The sequence below is a fragment of the Syzygium oleosum genome, unplaced genomic scaffold (assembly GCF_021117445.2).
Source record: "Syzygium oleosum isolate NSW1041296 unplaced genomic scaffold, Sole_v2.1 Sole_v2.32, whole genome shotgun sequence".
In the NCBI taxonomy this organism is placed as follows: domain Eukaryota; kingdom Viridiplantae; phylum Streptophyta; class Magnoliopsida; order Myrtales; family Myrtaceae; genus Syzygium; species Syzygium oleosum.
Window position 1 is genome coordinate 551,616 of NW_026607516.1, and position 24,032 is coordinate 575,647.

A 24,032-nucleotide genomic window follows, 5' to 3' on the forward strand; every position below is an offset into this window, starting at 1 on the left:
TTCCTGGCCGCCTTCCATGTTTTATGGGCATTCTCCCTCAAGGAAGTAGATATCAGGGTTTCGGTAGTCTCCGGCAGTAGAGAAATAAATAAACCTTCGATAAAGTAAAGCTCAGCTGCTCTAACTTTGCTGGATTGCGACGGTTCCTTGCTCGTCTGGAGACGAGAAATTTGTGGCTTTGAGTGTATTCGTATTTGCTGTGCCGAAGGGTGGTGTGGTTGGTCGCAGTACCGCAACCAAGTCCTTCAAATGTATGACGCCGGTTTGGTTTGACTTTGAGGGAATGCCTTTGAAAAAATGTGAAGGTTTTTGGGCTAAAGTGATTTTCCGAAATTTCCGTTTGGTTCAGCATTTGAAATGAGCATTGGGACTCTAAAGTCCTTTGGGAAAAGTGCCAAAAAAGTCATAAATCTTTTGCATTAGTGCCAATTTAGTCCTAAACCTTTTTTTGGTGCCAATTCAGTCCTAAACCTTTTGCATTGATGCCAATTTAGTCCTAAATCTTTTTTTGGTGCCAATTAAGTCCTAAACCTTTTAAATTGGTGCCAATTCAGTCCTAAACCTTTTGTTTTTGTGCCAATTTAGTCCTTCCGGCCAATTTAGACCGGAATTTGCCTACGTGGACGCCTGCCGGCCGGCGGCTGGTCACCGGAGCCGACGTGGACAATTTTAATATTTTTTAAATATTTTTTTGAATTTTTTTTTTTTTTTTTTTTTTTTTTTTTTTTCCACTTTTTTTTTTGGTTGTCTTCCTCCTTACTCGGCCGGTCGCCGGTGCAGCGGCGGCCGAGGCCGAGGCCGGCGAGGGCGAGCCTCGCCTTGGTCGGGCGAGGCTCGAGCCCTCGCCGGAGGCCGCGGCGAGGGCGAGCCTCGCCATGGTCGGCGAGGCCCGACCTCGCCGGATCCGGCGAACGCTCGACCTCGCCGGATCGGCGAACGCTCGACCTCGCCGGATCCGGCGAGGTCGGGCCTCGCCCGACCATGGCGAGGCTCGCCCTCGCCGCGGCCTCCGGCGAGGGCTCGAGCCTTGCCTTGGTCGGGCGAGGCTCGCCTCGCCGCGGCCTCCGGCGAGGTCGGGCCTCGCCATGGTCGGGCGAGGCTCGCCCTCGCCGCAGCCTCCGGCGAGGGCTCGAGCCTCGCCATGGTGGGCGAGGCCCGACCTCGCCGGATCCGCGGGCGAGGCTCGACCTTGCCGGATCCGGCGAGGTCGAGCCTCGCCCGACCATGGCGAGGCCGCCTCCCAGCAGCCGGCCGGTGCGGCGAGGTCGAGCTCGCCGGACCATGGCGAGGCTCGGCCTCGCCGGCGAGGCCGCCCTCCCCGGTGGCCGGCGAGGTCGAGCTCCCGGCCAGCAGCCTCTGGCGAGTCGCCGGACCGGCGACCGGCCGATGAAGAAGAAACCAAAAAAAAAAGTGGAAAAAAAAGAAAAAAAGGAAAAAAATAAAAATTCAAAAAATATTATTTAATTTGTCCACGTCGGCGCCATGTCGCGCGGTGGATGCCGCCGCCGCAAGCGCCCACGTGCAAATTCCGGTCAAAATTGACCGGAAGGACTAAATTGGCACAAAAATAAAAGGTTTAGGACTGAATTGGCACCAATTTAAAAGGTTTAGGACTTAATTGGCACCAAAAAAAGGTTTAGGACTAAATTGGCACCAATGCAAAAGGTTTAGGACTGAATTGGCACCAAAAAAAGATTTAGGACTTTTTTGGCACTTTTCCCAAAGTCCTTTGGTTAAATGCAAATGGTATTTGGTAATTTTTTTGGAGCACTTTGGGGAAATGCAATTGCATTTCCAAAGGATTCTAAAGGCTTTTAGCCCAATGCAGATTCGGAGGTACTTTGGCAAGTTGCATTTTCGGAATGCAAGTTTACTGTTTATCGTACTATTCATAATACTATTCATCTTTCCCAAGCAGCAGATCCGGTGGTTGGCGAACGCCGCCTGGGGGTCGCCAGACCTTAAGCGTTGCTTGGGTCGCGCAACCCAGGCCACGCAGGCAAGCGTTACCTGGGTCATGCAACCCAGGCCACGCAGGCAAGCGTTACCTGGGTCATGCAACCCAGGCGATGCCTGAGGTCCGACGACCCTAGGTGGCGGTTGCCGGGGTCGCGCGACCCCCAGGCGGTGGTCGCCTGGGGATCGTGCAACCCCAAGCGGCGGTCACCTCCTGAGTTGCATGGCCCAGGTGACGCTTGACGTCCCGCAACCTCAGGCCGCCTCGCCTAACCTCAAGACCCAGGTGACGCTTAACGTCCCGCAACCTCAGGCCGCCTCGCCTAACCTCAAGGGAGGTTGGCCGGCAGCAGTTGGCCGACGGCTGTTTTGGCCCGCCGGTGGCTGAGATTCACCTCAAAATTTTTTTGTAAAAGAAAATATTAGCAATAGTCCTTTACAAAATATAATTTTTACCAAACGGTATTTAGGTTAAAATTGTTTTCAAATTTGATTTTAAAATACACTTTACCAAACACTACTGCATAGTTGCGCACTGCCCTCATGAAGAGGTAGTCTAACTGTTTACCAATCGAGCTGTTCGAGCGCTCCTGCATGGTGAAGACTTGTAGCTCTGTTTTCCAATGCGGTAATGGAAACATGAAGATGCGAGAAAGACAATTGCTCCATGTACAAATAATAAAAAGACTGATCACCTGATAGATCAGACGAGTATACAAGTAAAGCATCGTCTCACGACAACCTGAGTATCATCTCCAATTACAAGACCGTATATACCACACGACCAATTGACCGTAAGAAAGGTTTCGAGTGCAATTACGCTTATAGTACAATGGAACAAGCAATCCGACAGTTTTCTTTTGTAACACTATCGTAAGGTGGTCGAGTACCATATCATGTATTCATCTGAATCAATAGGCTGCTAATGGCTTCTCCTCAGTGAGCTCAAGCAAATCACTAATGAAACTCTTGAGGGATGATGACAATCTCTGACGAAGCGGCACTTCAGCTGATTCTCCATCCCTGACCCGATCGCGGGTTCCTGTTTTCTGTTCTTCCAAGTAAGGAACAACATACTTTTTCATATTGTCTCTGGATAGGCCGAGATGGTTTCCTGGGACGCTAACGTACTGAACCCTCCCGGCTTCGTCCAAACTTCTCAAACCAATCCAGTCCTCTGTGTAAAGCTGCGTCTGCATTTGAATCACAGGAAATATATGTTGAGTTGCTCTGGAGTAGGAAAAGAAGAAGAAAATGTCACGAGTTCAATTATTTCAGCTTGAATAGAGACAGTAATTGACAGACAAAATTTACAAGTGAACTAAGTCACCTCATTTGGAAACATTATCGGATTGAATGCACCATCTGGATAATATCCGAACCAGGAGGTTTCCTTGGGGATCAAAACTGTGTCATGTTCAAACTGTTGATCATGCAACATCGATGATGAGATTACATAAGCATTTTTTCAAAACGTGAATAAATGGTATAAAAGACGAAATAATGGTATAAAAGATGAAACAGATCGAACAATTCCAACTAACCATTATAAGCACCAAGTTCTCCAAGCTACTAAACCGTTCCTTGTAAGTGGAATTTCTCTCATCAGGGAGTTCGTTGTTAAGCCTTGGAAGAAACCTACATTTGGCCAAATAGTCTGAAATAGCCTGGATTTCAAATCAATGTTGCGGTTTATGAGTTGTGCCATTGGAATGTTAGGGATAGAACAACCAATCAGATTAAATCCAATCCATGCCAAATCTGAATGCATATCCAGAACAATTGCAGTCAAAATAAGAAAAAGGCTACTAGCAACGCGAGTTCACAACCAAGAATCTGGTAAAAAATTAAGGATGATTACATAATAGCAACTGCAGGGCAGTGATGCTCAATGAGAAGACAGCACTCACATTTGGTAGTTTGAGATAACCACTCGGAGCCAGATGAGCCTGCGATTCACAAATCAATCAATTTGAATATTTATCACGGGCCTCCACAATCAAATAAAGTAAGTCAAGTGAGTCGAATGAGAATCTTTTAGACTCAATTAAGGACTGTCAAAGTTCTGAACATCAAAAACAAAGTAAAAGGTCTGAAGAAATTCAAAGGATTACCTGAATATAATCACTGTAAATGTGTGACTTGATAAGGCGGTCAGCAATAATGCATAGTGGTCCGGTCTGAAGAAGCAAGAGAAAATTATTCAACAAAGTGGACAAATTAATCTAAGAAACGAAGCAATCATTCATCATCTTGATTGCTGAAGGATGTTAAGATATTTATGTTTTAGACAAAAACTTATGGTTCAGGTTTTTTACAATTGCTATGACCATGATAGTGATACCATGAAAATACTTACACCACATAGAGGAACAGAAGCAGTACCAGCATGCGGTCCTCCTAAAGAGATAAAATTCTTGACCTGCTTAATCAAAAGGGACAAGAATTAATGATCTCATCTCTTCTTTTTCTTTCAAAAAAATAGAAGCATGGAATTGCGAACAGTTATAGAGATGAGCATCTGCACATGGAAGCAAGCTCATTTATTAAAGGACGACAAATACTAATGGACATAGGTCTTAACTTCAACTGAGTATTACAAACACTCAACCTTCACTACGAATAATCAGACGGAAAAATCTATGATCTTAAGAGGGGAAAAAAGTGCCAGCCCAAGTGGAAAAATATCAGACGACTGAGTCATAGAGGAGTAATATCAAAGATTCCAAAAGCAATTGTCTTTTAAGCTATTTCTTACAGGGGGTCCTCCATCGCAGAACTCAATAACACCCCGTCCTATCAAGTTTCCCTGTAAAAAGAAAGAAAAGAAAGAAAAGTTTTGAGGATTAGATTACAACCATTATTAACATGGAATATAGTTACTGACCATCAGTATTCAACCCAATCTTAATAACTGTCTGCTTGAAAGAATCGAAGGAAAAAGGGAATAAATTCTAACGTGACTACCAAATTGTAATCTATCTCTTTGGTTCCACAAGAGTAGCCTTCCTTTAATAAATGGTCAAAACTCTGATAGCAAATTCTTAGATAACGATAGATGGCTTCAACGTACATGATCTATCTATCATATCAAATTCATGAATCATGCTATTATCAGCAACTTGATGAAGTAGCTAAAAAAGTCGGGTATATTCAGTTAGCCATTTTAACAAATGATCATATACCTTTTCAGTAACATGACCTTATATTAATGGATGACCCAGTCATATTTTTGAAGAGGTTCTCACCCAAATAGTTTAATGATCTGTAATAGACAGATCATGCACGGACAAGTAGATAGATACCTAACTAATGTTTGTTGAAAACCAAATTAAAAGTAGCTAAGTTTTCATAAAACCACCTGAGAGAGACCAACTATGTTGTAACCCTGGCTTAGTTCTTTCATTTCTTTCACCTGCAAAGACTCTGGCAAATTACAGAAGGTCTAACAGCAGTGATAATCAGAAGCTGCCACAACCATCTCACAGTGGTAAAATACCTGGTCACAAACAGCTCTAGCCTGCAATCACAGAACAACAATCATATTACATGGTAACAAGTTGCAATTTTGGACCATAAAAAGCAGACATTAAAGCAGACTGTACAGTATCCTACCTGGTCGTCAAGAGGCATAAACCATGAATCCCATGCTCCATCCCCAATTTCTCTGCGGTAAGATTAGACATGTGAAATAGAGTTTAAACAAGTCATGCAACACCAGAATCCTAAGCTTCTTCAAGGAATTATCATCACAGAAAAAGAGGAAAAAACTAAAGCAACATCAGGCCATATTCCTACAAAATTTATCTATAAAAGATGTGGCTTGAAGAAACAGATTCTACAGAAGGATGAAGATAACACGAAGATAATAGGAAATCATCACCGATATAGACTTCATTTCAAATAACAACATTTAAGGAAATTAATGGGTGTCATAGGCATTTATCATTATGCAGTATGGATGACCGATAATTTCTTCAATCCAGTCAATATCGAGTCATGGATAAATGACCAATTAATTCAGCAGAATAAGGTCTGCTGACATATATTTCTTACTCATACTGAATTAATATGCTCCACCAAAGTTTCAAGTATTAGCTACTTCTGCAAACCAAAAGATTGTAAAGTATGATTTGACAATGAAGAGAGAGAACACTTAGGTTAAGACCTGTATTTGTTTAGGCAGTTGAATGCTCTCATGATTATTTCCTTAGCGAAACATCCACAGAATTATAACTGAGACATTCTTTGGCAAATTCAGGCAAGGACGTGTCCCTCAGAAGAGCATCTGAATAGCTTATATGCGATAAATATCAGGTTCCTACTCTCCTACAAGTATAACAAACATGTTGATTCCAATGTGCATAATCTTTCTTTATCATACTGTGCAATTGCAAGTCTTATTACTAACTTCTGCCCCTTTTCTGAGTAAACAGAAGATCAGTTTGAGTAACACAGCCATGGAAAAAAGAATATGAAGAGATTATACAGGCATACATGCAAAACCCTTCAGCGCCAGAATATTCGCTCAAAAGCTCAGTGAACTGTGTAATCCCTCGATTAGAGCACTGATCTCCAATGCCTGCCAAAATTCAAAAGGAAAACAGAACCGGTGTAACATTTCATTAGAGGAGATATGGATTAGGCACAAGATCAGAGTAAACCACCCATTCTAATGAACCAAAACTCGAAAATCCTTCTAAAAAGCAGCAGAATTTGCTTCCAATTACGCCACCATCCGGCCTATCCAACCGCCGACAACACAAAATCGAATTAGACTCTCAAAGAATCAGAAGGCCGATAACTGACCGCACAACAATCCGCCAATCAACAGTCAGTGTACACATACAAAAGGTCGAAACCAACATCCCAAATGATTTACTCATTAAAAGGTTCGCTCCCAACAGAACAAACCAACATGAAATGCCCGCTCGTAGCCAAAGAACTTTCCAAACTTATCAACGGGACACCAAATTTTGTGCCTTTCGACTTCTTTCTTCCTATCTCAAGAGAACTAGAGCTCGTCAAAGACGCAAAATTCGCTCAAGGTATCCTCGAAAGCCGCTCTTCCCCTCAAGAGCAAGCAACGATAAGTAGCCAAAATCGATATGGGGCAACACCCAAAACATCATTTCACCCATCAATTTCAGCACATAACAAGCTCCAGCACACAAGCAGACACAATCCCGCAGACCCATTTACCATGCAAGACGATGAAGGGCACGGAGCGCGAAACCGCGAAGATCGAGAAGGCGAGAGCGATCAACAAGGTGGCAGCGAGCGGGGAGGAGGCAAGAGCCATGAATTGAATCCTTCGATCCGTCGTCAAGAGCTTCTGAAGTGGAAGCTACAAGATCAGTGAAGCAGGCGGAGCTTTGACCATTGGCGACGGAAGAATCCTTCCCGAAGACAGCGCAATCAGCTTGCTTTTGCTTCTTCAACGCACCAATCGCTCGCCTCTCCGCAAAAACTTCTCCAGCGAGAGCGAAGAGAGAGAGAAAGACTCGTGTCGTTTTGCTGGCGGACGTTCTGATGATGCGGTAAGTCGTATCGTAAGGTTTTTAGCAAAAAAAAAAAAAGTCGTATCGTAAGGTTAAGGTTCAGTGATATCAGAATTTTTCTTTTAGTCGGACAATGATATCATAGTTATTAGGTGGATTTTTTATTTTTCAAATTCATGCATCACGTAGCACTTTATATCAATTATCATCTCAATCTTTTTTCTATTTTCTTCGCAACAAACTGTTACAATGCAATATTGTGATCAAAATATATAAGTCCAGTTGCTTTGAGAATTTTGCTCACGGAGAAAATTATCCAAAAAATTATAAACCTACTGTACTTTTGCTAATGCAGTTTTAGATCTTCTAATTTTGCCAATTGAGTTCATCTGGTTAATTTAAGTTGGAAATTGCTGAAGTGGACGCCTGTAGTGCCACGTAGTACGTCCGGCGTTGAGGTGGATAATTTTTGATAATTTCTTAAGATATTGAATTTTTTTTAGGAAAACTACACAAAAAACCCCAAACTATACCACTTGTGACAAATTTATCTTAAACCCTTTTTTGCAACATGACAAATTATGCAATTTGTGACATATTTACCTCACAATACTTTTTCCAAGGGCATTTTCGTCTTTTTCCTTTTAATTTTTTTTTTCCTTTCTTCTCTCTTCCCTCCACTGGCCATGGCGGAGGGAAGCCGGCGAGGGTGGCCCTCGCTGGCGTTGGATTTGGGTGAGGGAGGCCCTCTTCGGATCCGGCGAGGGTCGGCCTTGCTTGGGCGGGCGAGGGCAGCCCTCGCCCAACTCAGGCGAGGGCTGCCCTCACCGGATCTGGCGAGGGCAACTCTCGCTCGATGCCGGCTTCCCTTCGCCATGGCCGGCGGAGGGAAAAGAGAAGATAGAAAAAAAAGAAAAAAAAAACGTAAAAAGGAAAAAGACGAAAATGCCCTTGGGCAAAAGTATTGTGGGGTAAATATGTCATAAGTAGCATAATTTGGGGATTTTCGTGTCACAAAAAAAGTTCAGGGTAAACTTGTCATAAGTGGTATAATTTGGGGTTTTTTGTGGTGTTTTTCCTTTTTTTTAATATAATTTTTATTTTCTTTTCCTTTTTTTTAATCAAGTTCTGCGAGGGCCACCAACTGACCCTCATCAACCATTGGGCGAGGGCTTCGGGGCCCTCACCAACCTTGCAAGCTGGGTGAGGTTCATGGCCCCTGCCTAGATTTGGCAAGGCCGCGACTCTCGTTGGGCTTGGAAGAAAAGAAAGAAAAAGAAAGCAAGAAAAGAAGAGAAAATAAAAAAAATTAAAAAAAGTTGGTAAGTTTTGTTAATCAATCTATATCCTCTTTGGATTGTATTGTTAGCCTTAACAGCCACTGGCTCAAGGTAACTGCTGAGCCTAGCTAAACGTATCGGGTAATTTTAGTAGTTCTATGTTCAATCTTCCAAGCATCAAATTAAGGAGCAAGTTGTGAAATAAACTAGCCACCTAATCCGACTCCAAATATGGTTGTAATGGGATGGATTATATAATTCAGGCGAAGGCGAAACATATCATTAAACAGCAATATCTGCAGCATCTCTCACCAACAGCCAAATATCCAGACAGCTAAAATTCTTGCTTGAGTCAAAAAAAAAAAAAAGAACCTTACTGCTTCCGAAGCTACTTACGACATCATATGAAGCAAGAGTTAGCCACAACTTGGTAGGACAAGCATCATAACAGAGCAGAGCCGACCGTGTCACCCTCAAGTCTCTCTGCCTCGATCGACAGCTCCTTCATTAAGCTTGATTCTGCAGATTCGCGATACTGCCTGCATGCATCGGCCAGTTCTGCTGCTTTCACTGTCCATTCCTCCATGGATGCCTGGCACTTTTCGATCTGACCATCCGACTCTTGCAGCTTTCCTTCCTGAACTTTGTCTGTTGGACAGCAAAGCGAGCTCGCAAGATTTTGTCTAGATGACCCAAGACAAACGTGGTTCGAACCCGGCGTGCTTGGCCATTGTAAAATGGTTCCACCAGTTATAGAACAAGGTCTCGAAGAAGGGGTGGTCAACTTTTGTGCTGGACATGCTCCTTATTGGCCCACACAGCATGGTGAAGATCAGGTTCTTTGACTTCGAACTCAACTGAGACTCTGTGCCTATGTCTCTGCGTTTCTCCAGCAATTTTTTTAGGACAGGGGCTAGGCTCTGGACGACCATGAATCCCTCAACGTTAACAAGGTCCTCGTTTTCAAAGAATGTTATCGAGAAATGTGAGCTCTCTATCTCAGGTTCCAGCATGTTCCTGAACTGGGAGAAAGCTTGGTGCTAAAATGGGGAAGCTTTTGCAATGCTGCCCTCACCTTTCAGCGGCTCCCAGAAAGATTCGAGTCCTAACCCGCACATTTCTTCATCAAGATCTGAAAAGCATCTGGGAGTTCCATTTGCTCCTCTTCAAGGAAAGCATCTAGTAAATTCTCTAATGTGGGTAGATCTTTGTTGCCTATTTCCCTTCTGACATCGCGCGAACCATGTGGATCGGACTCGATTAGCTCCTGGTCTTCACTCATTAGTTTGCCAGAAATGTGTGTGCCGACGGTTCTTAACTCTATATCTTTCTGCTCACCCTCCAATAAACGTGTGACCTGACAAGCAAACAAATTTTAAGGCAAAACGAGTTAAGCATATTTTAGCATCACAAAAGGAGCAAAGTTAAACGAACATCGTGTGAAGAGGAAGAATGTTTACTTCCAAACAGGCCCACGGGTCTATTCTAATTTATAACTTGGATCTTATGTGTATATTTGTAAGAGTTTTCCTGATGTGGGCTACATTAATTGATGTTGTAATTAACCGTTTACGATCTTGGTCTAATAAGGTTGGATATAAGAATTCTTAATCAGTCAGATATGAGCCTGACTTGTGTGGGCCGAGTTGAGCCCGGCCCGTTATGAGAGGGCCTGGCTGGAAACTCTATAAATAGAGCTGGAGGTCCCTCCCCTAGCCCTAACTCTTTCTCAAACACTCTCAAACCTCACATACGGTACTCGTGAGGGCTGAGGCGGTCTCATAGTGCCAGGGACTCCGGGGTTATAGGTGAGAAGAGCTCCAGCACTGGTTCGTCGTCACTTCCGCATCCAAAGGCTATGGATTTCAAAACAGGTGCAAAAATCCCGTCTATCCTTTTACCGTATTTTCTATTTCTTGCTATGGTGTTCTTAGGGCGCTCGGCCGTGCCTCACGACCGACTAACATGTGGTATTAGAGCTGTCGTAGCCGAGAGATAGAACATATTGTTTTGTGTGTGGTTTTCGTAATTTCGTCCAATTAAAGTTGTTTTTGACCACATGAACGGATAGATTGGCTTGAGACGAGCATTTTGAGTGGTGGCTCGCCTCCGAGGGATGCCGAAAAAGCCCACATGCGCGGCCACGCGCTACTGTAGTGAGGGCGTGCGGCAGCCCACGTGCGGCCACGTGCAGGGCTTCCCCAGCGTGTGTAACACGTGCGCTAGGGTTTCCGCGAGCCGGGTCGATTCGGTTGACCCGACCCGACTCCGGAACCGACCCAGGTTTGACCCGTTGATCGAGTGACTCGACCCGACCTAGGATCCGATCCGAAAGTTGACCCGACCCGAAGTTGACTGTTGACAGAATCGGTCAACCTGTCGAACCAGTCAGAGGTCGGACCGGTCAGCAGTTGTATCGGTTCGGACCGGTCGGACCGACCTTTTAGGCCGGATTACACGCACGCGTCGCGCATTCAGGCGGCGCGTGAAGGAGCGTCCTGGCTCCGTTTGGAGCGTGCTTGGTACCGGCGTGCTCGGTACTGGCGTGTTCGTATTGAGATTCTCTACACTGTGGTATATTTATTTTACATGTATGATGCTTTTAAGGATATGAAAATGCATACAGAACACTATATATGTGTATTTTTAGGGTATAATTGCATATTTTCCCGTATTTCTCTGTGGTTTCGTAGATACAGATTAAAACTTACATGTAAATTACCACATAAAGAATGTGTAGAGCATGATTCATTGATATTATATATGAGATTCAACATATATCAATGAATAAAGCGATGTAATTAGCATGATATGTAATTTTAGGGACATTGCCCATGTCTTCAAGTCTAGAATTACATATATATGATATACGTGAGACATAAAGCTAATATCCTTGGTATGAGAGAGTTTCAAGGATTCAATTGAGTAGTGACCGCCAAAGTAGCACACTTAATTGGGTTTAAGAAATATCAGTCTCATATTGTTGGGGATGTCTCTTGTTCTAATGTGTTATCATACTCATAAAGGAGGTGATTATGTATCGGTTCATGGAGGGATACATGTATAGTATATGCTTGAGGAATGACCGATCCTAGTGGTTTATACACCTAAAGGTGATGAATTCATAAAAGATTGGAATATATTCTCATAGCCGTTGTCATGTAGATGATATATAGCTGCATGTCATGTATTCTGCCCAAAGGTAATTACATGATGATGTATGTAACTGTCAAGATAGTACTCACATGATGCTAATTATAAACATTGCTTGTTTTTTCAGTCATCTTCTCTCTAAACGGTAACTCCATAAGTATTGAGGTTCTTACTGGTTCAAACTTTAAGAAATGGAAAGAGGATTTTTTGTTTGGGATGGAGCTGGCAGATAATCATATTGATCTTATTGAGGATAAGCCGGCAGAACTGACTGCCGCTAGTACGGATCCTGAGAAGGCACGAAGTGTTGCTTGGGAAAAGAGCAATAGGATTTGCTTATTATTGATAAAGCGATCCATTCAGGACCACTTAAAGAGTAGTTTGCTAGCCAATTGTACAGCTAAAGAAATGATGGAAATCTTGCAAGCAAGGAATCGTGTCTCGTCTAATGCCGAGATTGGGATATGCAAGTACTCAGCAATATGAGGTATGATGGTTCCAGTGGGGTTAGGGATTACATCCTTAGGATGGTAGACCTGCAGACAAAACTGAAGATTCATAATATTGTCCTTTCTGATGCCTACATTGTACATCAAGCCCTGAACACCCTTCCTACTGAGTTTGAAAGATGAAACTTGATCGGTCAATGACTTGATAGTTAGGGTGGTGGCAGAGGAAAAGAAACTAAAGAAAGATAAATGAAAATTTTCTTTTTATGCCTCTAGTCTTAGCAACAAGAAGAGTATGAAGGTCAAAAATCATACTCATAAAGGAACTCCTCAAACCACTAGTCATTTTGACCATCTGGGTCCTAAGATAACATCCTTGAAAATGGTTGGTGGTCATTGCTACTTTTGTATGAAGAAGGGTCACATGAAGAATGACTGCAATAGATATAAAACTTGGTTGTCCAAGTGTGGACATTCAGGTATTGATTATTTGGCACTTGTTTGTAAATCCAACCTATCAAAAGCTCCATCCAGTTCTTGGTGGCTAGATAGCGGTGCAACTAATCATGTTGCGTTTACCATATAGAGATTCACAAATAGAAGGAAGCCAAATTAGGATGAATCAAAACTCACCGTAGAAAACAACAAGAAAGTCGACGTCAAGTTCGTGGAAGATGTTATTTTAATTCTGGATTCTGATTTTAATATGATGTTAAGAAACACCTTTTATGTACCTTCTTTTAGACGAAACTTAGTTTCTGTATCTTATTTGAATGTGTGTGGCTACTTTTTTGAAATAAAGAACAATGTTGTTTCTATGTTCTTTAATTCAAATAAGGTTGGGTGCTGCAATATATCAAATGGATTGTACAGATTGTGTTTAGCTCCCAATGATATATACGTCGCTTATACAACTGAAAAGGTTGTTTCTAAAAGACCTCTACCTAAAGAACAGTTTTATGCATTGTGGTATAAACGACTTGGTCACATTTCTAAAGAAAGAGTGGAGAGGCTGGTAAAGTTCGACATCCTGCCTACTCTTCAAAGTGATCTAGATACTTGGTAGATTGTTGTAGAGGTAAGATGACTAAAATAAAGAAAAAAATCACAATCCATAGTTCTGACCTGTTGGAGGTCATTCACATTGATATTAGTGGACCCTATACGGCAACATTGTGTAGAAATTTCTATTTCATCACATTTATTGATGACTATTCCCGATATGGTTATCTGTACTTGATTAAGAAAAAGTCTGAGTCTCTTGACAAGTTTAAGAATTTTTGGATTGAAGTCGAGAAACAGTTGGGAAAAGTCATAAAGGTTGTCAGATTTGACTAGGGTAGTGAGTATTATGGCAGACATGGCGCTGTTGGATAGCTTAAACGGCCATTTGCTAAATACTTGGAGGATGCTGGGATAATGGCTCAGTTTACTATGCTCGAGAGTCCTGAACAAAATGATGTGGCCGAAAGGCAAAATCGCACCCTTATGGACATGATGAGGAGTATGATTAGTAGGACTAACTTACTTGGTTTTCTGTAGGGTGAAGCTTTAACGACAGCTCTCTACATATTAAACCGTGTTCCTATCAAGGCTGTTCCATTGACTCCTTTTGAGTTATAGACTGGACGTAAACCTAGCCTAAATCATCTTAAAGTTTGGGGGTGTCTTGCAGAAGTAAGGTTATATAATCCAATATTGAGTAAGTTGGAATCTAGAATCACTCGGTGTTACTTTGTATCATACCCATATCATTCGAAGGGGTATCGATTTTACAGTCCCCATGGAGGCACAAGAATTGTAGAATCACAGACAGCGAAGTTTCTGAAATTTGATGTGGCTGAAAAGGGTAGTTGCTTACAAACTATTGAGGATAATAGTATGGTGGAAGCCGCCGTGTCGATTTCTATACCTGTACAGACGATTATGGAGCGTCCTACATCAGAGATTGAACTTGTTGAGGTTCAGGATCCTTCTGTTTTGGTAGCACCTAATGAAGTACTTTAGGCCCTTCAGGTGCAGAATGAGGTTATAGTAGCTCCACTTAGGAGATCTATCAGGTAGAGACTATTGGCTATACCACCAGATTATATAGTCTATTTGGGAGAGCATGACTACGATATAGGCTACGTGGTTGATTCAGTAACTCATTTAGATACTGTTTCTTGTCCTCAATCAGATCTATGGGTGGATGCAATGAAAGACGAGATACAATCTATGAAACATAATAATGTTTGAGAGCTTGTTGAATTGCCTAAAGGTTACAAGCTTATCGATTGCAAATGGGTGTACAAGACAAAAAGAGACTCCAACGGAAATATTGAGAAGTTCAAAGCTAGATTGGTAGTCAAGTGTTTCACTCAGAAAAAGGAGTTGACTATGAGACAACTTTTTTTCCAATCTCTTCTAAAGATTCTTTTAGAGTGATCATGTCATTAGTAGCTCATTTTGATATGGAGTTTCACCAAATGGATGTTAAGACTGCATTTCTAAATGGAGACCTTGATGAAGAGGTTTATATGGTGCAACCCGAAGGTTTTACAGCTGATGATTCAAGTAAGCTTGTGTGTAGATTGAAAAAGTCTATTTATGGCCTCAAGCAAGCTTCTAGACAATGGTACTTGAAGTTTCATAGTGTTGTCACTTCATTCGGTTTTATTGAAAACAAGTTGGATCAGTGTATATACAACAAGGTCAGTGGGAGGAAATTTATTTTTCTCATACTCTATGTAAATGATAGCTTGCTTGCGAGTAGTGATATTGGATTACTACATGAGATAAAGTGATGTTGTCGAAGAATTTTGACATGAAGGACCTTGATGAGGCATCTTTTGTCCTCGGCATTGAGATCCATAGGGATCGTTCTCGTCGAGTATTGGGTTTGTCTTAGAGGATGTATGTTGATTGTATTTTAGAAAGATTCAGTATGCAGCACTGCAAGCCAGGAATTGCTCCTATCGTAAAGGGAGACAAACTGAGTCTGTCACAGTGTCCTCATACAGATGTTAAGAAAATCCAAATGAAGAATGTACCTTATATTAGTGCACTTGGAAGTATCATGTATGCTCAAGTTTACACTAGACCAGACATTACTTTTGCAACAGGACTTTTAGGCAGATATCAGTCAAATCCAGGACATGATCGATGGGTTGCTATCAAGAAGGTTTTGAGGCACTTAAAGAGGACAAAAGACTATATGCTGATCTACAGATATGTTCAAAACCTACAGTTGGTAGAGTACTCGGATTTAGATTTTGCTGGTTGTCAGGATGAAAAGAAGTCGACAACGGGTTACATTTTTAAGTTAGCAGAAGGCGCAGTATCATGGAAAAGTGAGAAACAGAAATCAATGACATCCTCTACCATGCAAGCAGAGTTTGTAGCATGCTTTTCAACCACTACTCAAGCAATTTGGCTCTAGAACCTCATTAGGGAGTTGACCATATTTGATTTTGTAGATAGGCCCATACGGTTGTATTATGACAATAACTCTGCGGTGTTGTCTGTTAATAACAACAGAGGTCTCAAGGGGTCTACAATAAATTGGATCTTGAACTTTGACAGATGTATGAATATAATGTACTTCCACCAGTTGTATAGCAAACTCTCTTGAGACATCGGTCATTTTGGTAGGGGGCATGCTGTATATGGTGCCACACAACATGATGAAGACCATGTTCTTTGCATTTGGACTTATTGTGGCTTCTGCGCTCACATCTCCATAGTTTGCAAACACCTCTCTTAGGATAGGAGCCAGTGTGACATCCTGAAATTTGCCCATTTGGGATTTATGAAATGCTTGGTTTTATGAACGTACTCATAGTTAGTTCTCGCCCGGAACTGATCATTCCTGGGATACTAACCATTAGGGAAAGGCTAATTAGGGATTTAATTTCGTGCGACCAAAGAACTCGATCGTGAACCGACTTTCGACCACGAAAATTGTCGAGATGACATTTTGAACCACTGTAGGCCGATCCAAGGATAGTCAGGGATCAATTCGCCACTGTCATAGTTGTGGATCGTGGGTGATTCCGCTGGACCACGAAACGAATTGACGAATGACCCTAAACCTATACCAAACGGTCGTGCCCGTCGGATCTAGCGATCGATCCTCGTAATTAAGTGACAACCGAAGTCATCACGAACCGAATGAACTTGCACGTGACTCGATATATTATCGGTCATGGGTCGAAAATGGGAATTTCCCCAAAAGCCGCCTGTTAGTTTGAGAAACACTCGAGTTACGTTGAATAAAATTCGATTATTAATTAGAGCCCAAATTGGACATCGGAAAAATTTGGAAGTCACGACGGGACGTTAGGACGACGTTGTGGTTGAAACGTACAGCTTTGGATTTTCCCGAATCCTTCAGAAAAATTCAATTTCGGCAAGAAAATGGAAAAGTGACCATTTTACCCTTGGAGGTTTATAAAGGGCAAGTATTAGAGGGGAAGGGCATTTTGGTCATTTTGCCCTAACTTTTGAGTTGGACAATTTTGCCCTTAGAATTTTATGAAATTCCCAAATTGCCCTTGGATATTTTGGAAAAGATTCGATCCGGGCCGTTGCTTTCAAGATAAGATCGAATCTCGACCGTTGATTGGATTTGTGAGAGAAGGGCAAGATGGTAAATTGCCAAAAGTGGTCAAAATTGGACTATTTAGACCAAGACCCACTCTCTCTCTCCTCATTTTCTCTCTCTCACCTCTCGGCAACCTCCCCCTCTCTCCCTCTCGATCGCCCTTTCCCCCTTGGTCGCTCGCCGCCGCGACGCCGCCGCCGCCGGCCACCGCCCGTTGCTGCTGCATCGCCTCACCGCCCTCACGCCGCCGCCGTCTCTCTCTCTCTCTCTACTTGTGGCTGTGAGTGATCCGCGGCAAGGAGGCCGTCGTCGCCGCCGCACGCCGTCCACGCCACCGCCGAGCCGCGCCGCCGCTTGCCGCCGTCCACCGCCGATCGCCGTCCGTTTTCCCGCTCTAGCCGAGTCAGTCTAGAGTTTCGGTAAGTCATACCCTAAACTTTATTTAGAACTTCGGGTATCGACGGATAAATTTGAGGTGGAATCGGATTTAATTAGACGCGGATTAGTATGGTTTTAGGGGCGGAATTGATTAGCGGGCCTAAGGAATGAATTTGGGGAATTTTGGTGGAAATTTAGAGGCCGAGTATATGCTGAAATTGTTGGTTTGAATGCTGGAAAATGCGGTTCGGTATGTAAATTAGGTATTTAGATCCGGCGACTAATTGTGGAAAAATGTCGTGAAGAGCCGGAACTGATTTGCCGTGGTTTTGATATGAAAAAATGCCAATTTGTATGTTGGTTGTGCGTTTGAACTGTGGTTGAATTGTGGTGATGAAATTGGGTGCACTGGTGTGCAATTGATTGATTGAAATATGCTTGATTATGTGCACGCCCGGGCTGAATTGAATTAATTGTCAATCGGCCGTGTTGAATGCTTAGTGAGCATGAGAATGAGTGTGAATTGGTGCGTGCACGGGCCACGTGTGATTGACCAATTTATTGGCAAGTGAGTGTGGAGCATGTGTATGAGCAGGAAATGATGTGTGGTGTGGTATGTGTGATTGTGGAAATCCCTGAGGCGGTACTATTACGCGGGGATATTTGTTCGTCCTGAGGCGGTACGACTACGCGGGACGATGCCCGGTATTACCGGAGGATGACCAACCTGAGGCGGTACCATTACGCGGGTTGTGTTGTAGGTGGTGGGTGTTGAGCCTGAGGCGGTACCACTACGCGGGCAAGATACACGGCCTGAGGCGGTACCATTACGCGAGCCTTGAAGTGTTGTTATGAATTAGTCGCAGTGAGTCTGAGGCGGTACTATTATGCGGGCCACTGGCGAGGCAAGTGTGAATTAGTCGCAGTGAACCTGAGGCGGTACTATTACGCGGGTCACTGGCGAGTGGTGTGGAAAAGTGATATGAATCTGTGCGGAAGATGATCGTTCTACGAAGATCTATGAGTTACGAATTGCTGCCCTCGACCCCCAATCGAACCTGTGATTGGTAATCTCGGTATGAACGCGACCTGTTGACGAACCTGTGTCAACCAATCCACGCTATAACGCCACGAACAAGAGAATTCGCGATCTTGCTCGATAAGTTGAATTCGATCGCCACAAGGGAGCCTTGATAAGATCTAGTCCTCAAGAGAACTCAAGAAGAAAATTTCTCTGTATAAAATTCTGACCTCTTAGAAATCTATAAGCAACCTTATATAGGGTGCTAACCCTAATCCTAATCCTACTAGGATTAAAATTACAAAAATAACCTTAATTGCTAAAATTCGTCCAAAAATGGAAAAAGGCCTAAAAGTTCATCTAAACGACTCCAAATCGCTAAAAAACGTCATCAATCACTACTAAAGTAGTGAGTATTGATCAGCGGCCCGTTTCCAAGAGTCCATCCAAATTTGAGCCAATTCGGTGTTCGTCAATTCTAAGCTCCTTCGGAATTCGCCGGACCAAGAGTAATCATGTTGCGCCAAGGAGCTTCAGAATCTTCAAGTCTCGAATCCAGATTGTCTCCATTCCAAATATCTTGAACCATGATACCGACAGCTTGTTTGAATTCCTTCGCTCTCGCTCGAGTGATCGGGCCTAGCGGATAGAACAACGGGTCCCTAGCACCTCCTCCTCGATAGGGTTCGATGTCCACATTATTCCCTCCCCCGTGCAAAGGATTTGCCCTCAAATCAGCGTCTGCATCAAAAATAGTCAAATCAGAAACATTGAAAGTAGCACTAATACCATACTCACCTGGAAGGTCAAGCTTGTAAGCATTATCGTTGACTCTTTCCAACACCATAAATGGTCCATCCCCTCGCGGTAGCAATTTAGAGCGTCGCTGTTTGGGGAAACGCTCTGTACGCATATGAACCCAAACCCAATCACCGGGTTCAAACACTACTTTCTTGCGCCCTTTGTTGGCTTGCTTTGCATACTGCTCTGTCTTAAGCTCAATATTCAGCCGCGTCTTCTCATGCAAAGTCTTCACAAATTCAGCTTTCTTAGTACCATCTAAATCCACACGCTCAGCAACAGGCAAAGGGGTTAAATCTAACGGAGTTAAGGGATTAAAACCATAGACAACCTCAAACGGTGTGAATTTAGTAGCAGAATGCACGCTCCTATTATAAGCAAACTCAACATGCGGTAAACAATCTTCCCAAGACTTAATGTTCTTTTTAATGATAGCACGCAATAATGCCCCTAAAGTCCTATTAACTACTTCAGTTTGACCATCAGTTTGTGGATGACAAGTAGTAGAGAATAAAAGTTGTGTACCTAACTTCTTCCACAATGTCTTCCAAAAGTAGCTTAGAAATTTAGTATCTCGATCAGAAACAATGGACCTAGGCATGCCATGCAAACGCACAACCTCACGAAAGAACAATTCAGCAACATTCGATGCATCATCAGATTTATGACAAGGTATAAAATGAGCCATCTTTGAAAATCGATCAACAACCACAAAAATAGAATTCTTGCCATGCTTAGACCTAGGCAATCCTAACACAAAATCCATAGAGATATCAACCCAAGGATGCGTCGGGATAGGCAAAGGTGTATACAAACCATGTGGTTTAATCGTAGACTTAGCCTGCTTACATGCGATACATCTCTCACAAACTCGTGTGACATCTCGTTTCATGTGTGGCAAAAAAAAATGTTCATGCAGCACTTCATAAGTCTTATTGATTCCAAAATGCCCCATTAAACCACCACTATGTGCCTCTCGCACTAATAACTCGCGCAAAGAGCATCTAGGCAAACACAACTTATTTTCACGAAAGAGATATCCATCATGCCTATAAAACTTTTCAAACGCAGCATGCTCACAAGCTTCAAATACTCTTCCAAAATCATCATCGTCAGCGTATAAACCTTTGATATGCTCGAAACCTAGACACTTTGCTCCTAGAGTAGTTAGAATTGCGTACCTTCGAGAAAGTGCATCGGCTACCACATTTTCCTTACCTTTTTTGTACTTGATTATATATGGAAAAGTCTCAATGAACTCCATCCATTTGGCATGTCTTTTGTTCAACTTTTGCTGTCCCCTCAAGTACTTTAAGGTCTCGTGGTCGGTGTAGATCACAAACTCCTTTGGCCACAAGTAATGTTGCCAAGTCTCCAAAGCTCGCACCAAAGCATACATCTCCTTATCGTAAGTCGGATAATTCAATGTCGCTCCGCTTAACTTCTCGCTGAAATACGCTATAGGACGTCCTCCTTGCATTAACACAGCTCCAATTCCTGTACCAGAAGCATCGCATTCTATCTCAAAAGTAGTACTGAAATTTGGTAAAGATAACAAAGGAGCATTGAAATTTGGTAAAGATAACAAAGGAGCATTAGTCAACTTATCCTTTAACATATTGAATGCTCTCTCTTGCTCTTCTCCCCATGTGAAACCCACGTGCTTCTTGATAACCTCGGTTAAAGGTGCGGCGATGGTGCTGAAATCTTTTACAAATCTACGATAGAAACTGGCTAAACCATGAAAGCTGCGCACCTCTCCTACTGTCTTAGGTGTCGGCCATTCACGAATTGCTTTCACCTTTTCTTCATCAACCTGTATTCCATCAGTACCAACAACAAAGCCTAGAAATACTAATTTGTCAGTTACAAAACAGCAGTTCTTTAGGTTAGCATATAATTGCTCAGCCCTTAAAACCTGCAAAACAGCTCGCACATGCTCAATATGGTCATCAAGGCTTCGACTATATATCAAGATATCATCAAAATAGACAACTACAAATCGATCAATAAAAGCACGCAGAACATGATTCATAAGTCGCATGAAAGTACTAGGTGCATTAGTTAATCCGAATGGCATGACTAACCACTCATACAACCCGTACTTGGTCTTAAATGCAGTTTTCCATTCATCCCCCTCTTTCATCCTAATTTGATGATAACCACTTTTCAGATCAATTTTAGTAAATATGCAAGCTCCATGCAATTCATCCAACATGTCATCTAGCCTAGGAATAGGATGTCGATACTTTACCGTTATGTTATTGATTGCTCGGCAATCAACACACATTCGCCAAGACCCATCCTTCTTTGGCACCAACAAAACAGGAACAGCACACGGGCTAAGAGACTCTCTCACATATCCTTGCTTTAGTAATTCGCTAACTTGCTGCTGAAGTTCCTTTGTCTCTTCAGGATTGCTTCGATATGCGGGTCGGTTAGGCAATGGTGTACCAGGAATCAAATCGATTTGATGCTCTATGCCTCGAATTGGTGGTAAACCTCCAGGAAGCTCATCAGGAAAGACATCTTCAAATTCCTGCAACAAAGACACGACAGAACTTGGCAAATTCGGGTCAAGTTCGTTAGTAGTAAACAGTGCCTCCTTGTACAAAAGTACAAGTATCGGTCGGTCCAGAATCAAAGCTCTCCTCACTTCACTCGATTTTGCATAGAAATTCTTTTCTCTCTTTTCTTTTCTCTCTCCTTTTCTCTCGGTTTTTACCACTCTACTCTTATCTTCCTCTCCTTTTACTTGCGTCTCAGAGTTTCCACGCAGGCCCTCAGTTTTATCACTTTTTCTCTCTCTCTCTCAGCCTCACGTTGTAGTTTCAATTGATCTTCATACACCTCAGTAGGTGTCATTGGCACCAATGTGTATGTCTTCTGATTCATCACCAATGAATATCGGTTAGTGTACCCATCATGATGTACCTTTCGATCATACTGCCATGGCCTACCAAGTAAAAGATGCCCTGCTTGCATAGGTATAACATCACACATCACCTCATCCTTATATCGCCCTATCTCAAATGGAACTCGGACTTGCTTCGATACTTTTACTTCACCACTATCATTCAACCACTGCAATCTATATGGTCTTGGATGCTTCGTAGTCTTCATTCCCAACTTCTCCACCATGGTACAACTTGCTACATTTGTACAACTACCTCCATCAACAATCAAGCTACAAATCTTACCATTCACCAAGCATCTTGTATGGAACAAGTTATCGCGTTGCTGGTGATGCTCCTCCTCTTTGACTTGAACACTAAGAGAACGCCTAACCACCATCAATTCACCATTTGCTGGCATCTCAACATCACTACAATCCTCCAATGGTGGCATGTCATCATCCTCTTCCTCCCTCTCACTTTCTGATTCAACATCATTATGTCCAGTCATGATCATCACCCTCCTATTAAGGCACTGATTTGCCATATGACCCCTGCCCAAACACTTGAAACATTTAATATCACGAGTCTTAGTGTTAGGGTTTTCAGTTTTACCTGAAGCCGGATTCGAACCAACTTTGCCATCCTTCTCCTTCTCCTTCAAAGTTTCAATCTTGATATTATTTCCCTTCCAATTCGGCCTCTCGTCTCTCTTCCAGTTAGACTTCCAATTCGAGCTTGAACCTCCACTACTCTTGTAATTTCGGTCCAGCTTCAATTGCCTCTCAACTTTGATGGCTTTGTCCACTAATTCCTCCAATTCAACGTAGTGTTGCAGCTCTACCACCCTTGCTATATCTCGGCTCAAACCACACAAAAATCGTGACATTGTGGCCTCACGGTCTTCCATCACATTAGCACGGATCATAGCAATCTCCATCTCTTTATGGTATTCTTCCACACTCCTATTACCTTGTGTGAGATTTTGCAGCTTATGGAACAAGTCTCTGTGGTAATGACTAGGTATAAAGCGCCTCCTCATCACTGCTTTCATCTCATCCCACGTTTCTATTGGTCTTTCACCATTGCGTCTCCTGCTAGTCATAAGTTGATCCCACCAAATTATAGCATAATCAGTGAATTCAACAGCTGCAATTTTTACCTTTTTAAGCTCCGAATATCGCTGGCAATCAAATACCATCTCCATCCGTTTCTCCCATTCTCGATACGCATCAGGATTATTCTTTCCTTGAAAAGATGGAATCTTCATCTTGATGTTGCCAAGCTCATCATCTTCTCGACGTCTAAATCCTCGGCGTCCGTTTCTCCTCTCAAACCTGCCATCTCGATCATCTTCTGTATCGGACACATATGCATCATCAAATTGCCGCTGCCATCTAGGTTGTGCCCTAGGCTCTTCTCGCTGATTTTGTGGCCTCCTTCGTGATGGCTCTTGGTCATCTTCAAGTCTTGTCTCACATCTTGCAACTCGGTTGCTAAGTGCTTCAATTTGTAAACTCAATTGCTGGATGCCAGCTAGAATCGCATCATCCCTTGGATGAGTGCGATCCTCCCTTTGATTCACACTTCCCTGGCCTGAGCCTGACATTTTTTTTTTTTTAAACCTGCAAGAAAATGTTAGAGATAAAAGAAATCTCACTAGTCACTCCCTCACGTTTTCCGCTCAAAATGTTTGTCACTCCTCTCGTGTTTAACTCAATTTCGGCTTTTTCTTTCCTCAATTAGACTCACACACTCTTGCCTTTTACCTCTCGTTTCCTTCTAGCAAGCTCTTTTTTTCAGACTTGAATCCAGTCTCACAAGCTCCTCACAACAATCGATAAACCACCAAGCAAGATCAAATTCAGCAATATACCGCTCAACTCAGCAATTCAGCAAATTTTCGCTAAATTCGGATTCAGATTCAATTTCTGCTACTGAAATTTTTTTTTTCTATTCGGTCCAACTATCAATGATAAAAACAAACGAGTCGTCCTCTTGAATTTTTTTTTTT

The 24,032-nt window shown here is 42.7% G+C and overlaps 1 protein-coding gene and 1 pseudogene across 1 annotated transcript; both read right to left on the reverse strand.

Annotated features, from left to right (window-relative positions):
• Positions 1 to 2,602: 2,602 nt before the first annotated feature.
• On the reverse strand, positions 2,603 to 7,494 carry LOC115686480 (uncharacterized). The gene is made up of 12 exons (XM_030611793.2): positions 7,159 to 7,494; positions 6,454 to 6,538; positions 5,572 to 5,623; positions 5,456 to 5,476; positions 5,318 to 5,371; positions 4,715 to 4,765; positions 4,316 to 4,378; positions 4,071 to 4,136; positions 3,867 to 3,905; positions 3,501 to 3,623; positions 3,287 to 3,379; positions 2,603 to 3,149 (listed from the first exon to the last, which is right to left on the reverse strand). Exons 1-12 carry the CDS (start codon positions 7,256 to 7,258, stop codon positions 2,868 to 2,870), a joined length of 1,029 nt encoding a protein of 342 aa, XP_030467653.2. The 5' UTR covers positions 7,259 to 7,494; the 3' UTR covers positions 2,603 to 2,867.
• Positions 7,495 to 9,059: 1,565 nt separating this feature from the next.
• LOC130135370 (uncharacterized) lies at positions 9,060 to 15,193 on the reverse strand (annotated as a pseudogene).
• Positions 15,194 to 24,032: the final 8,839 nt, after the last annotated feature.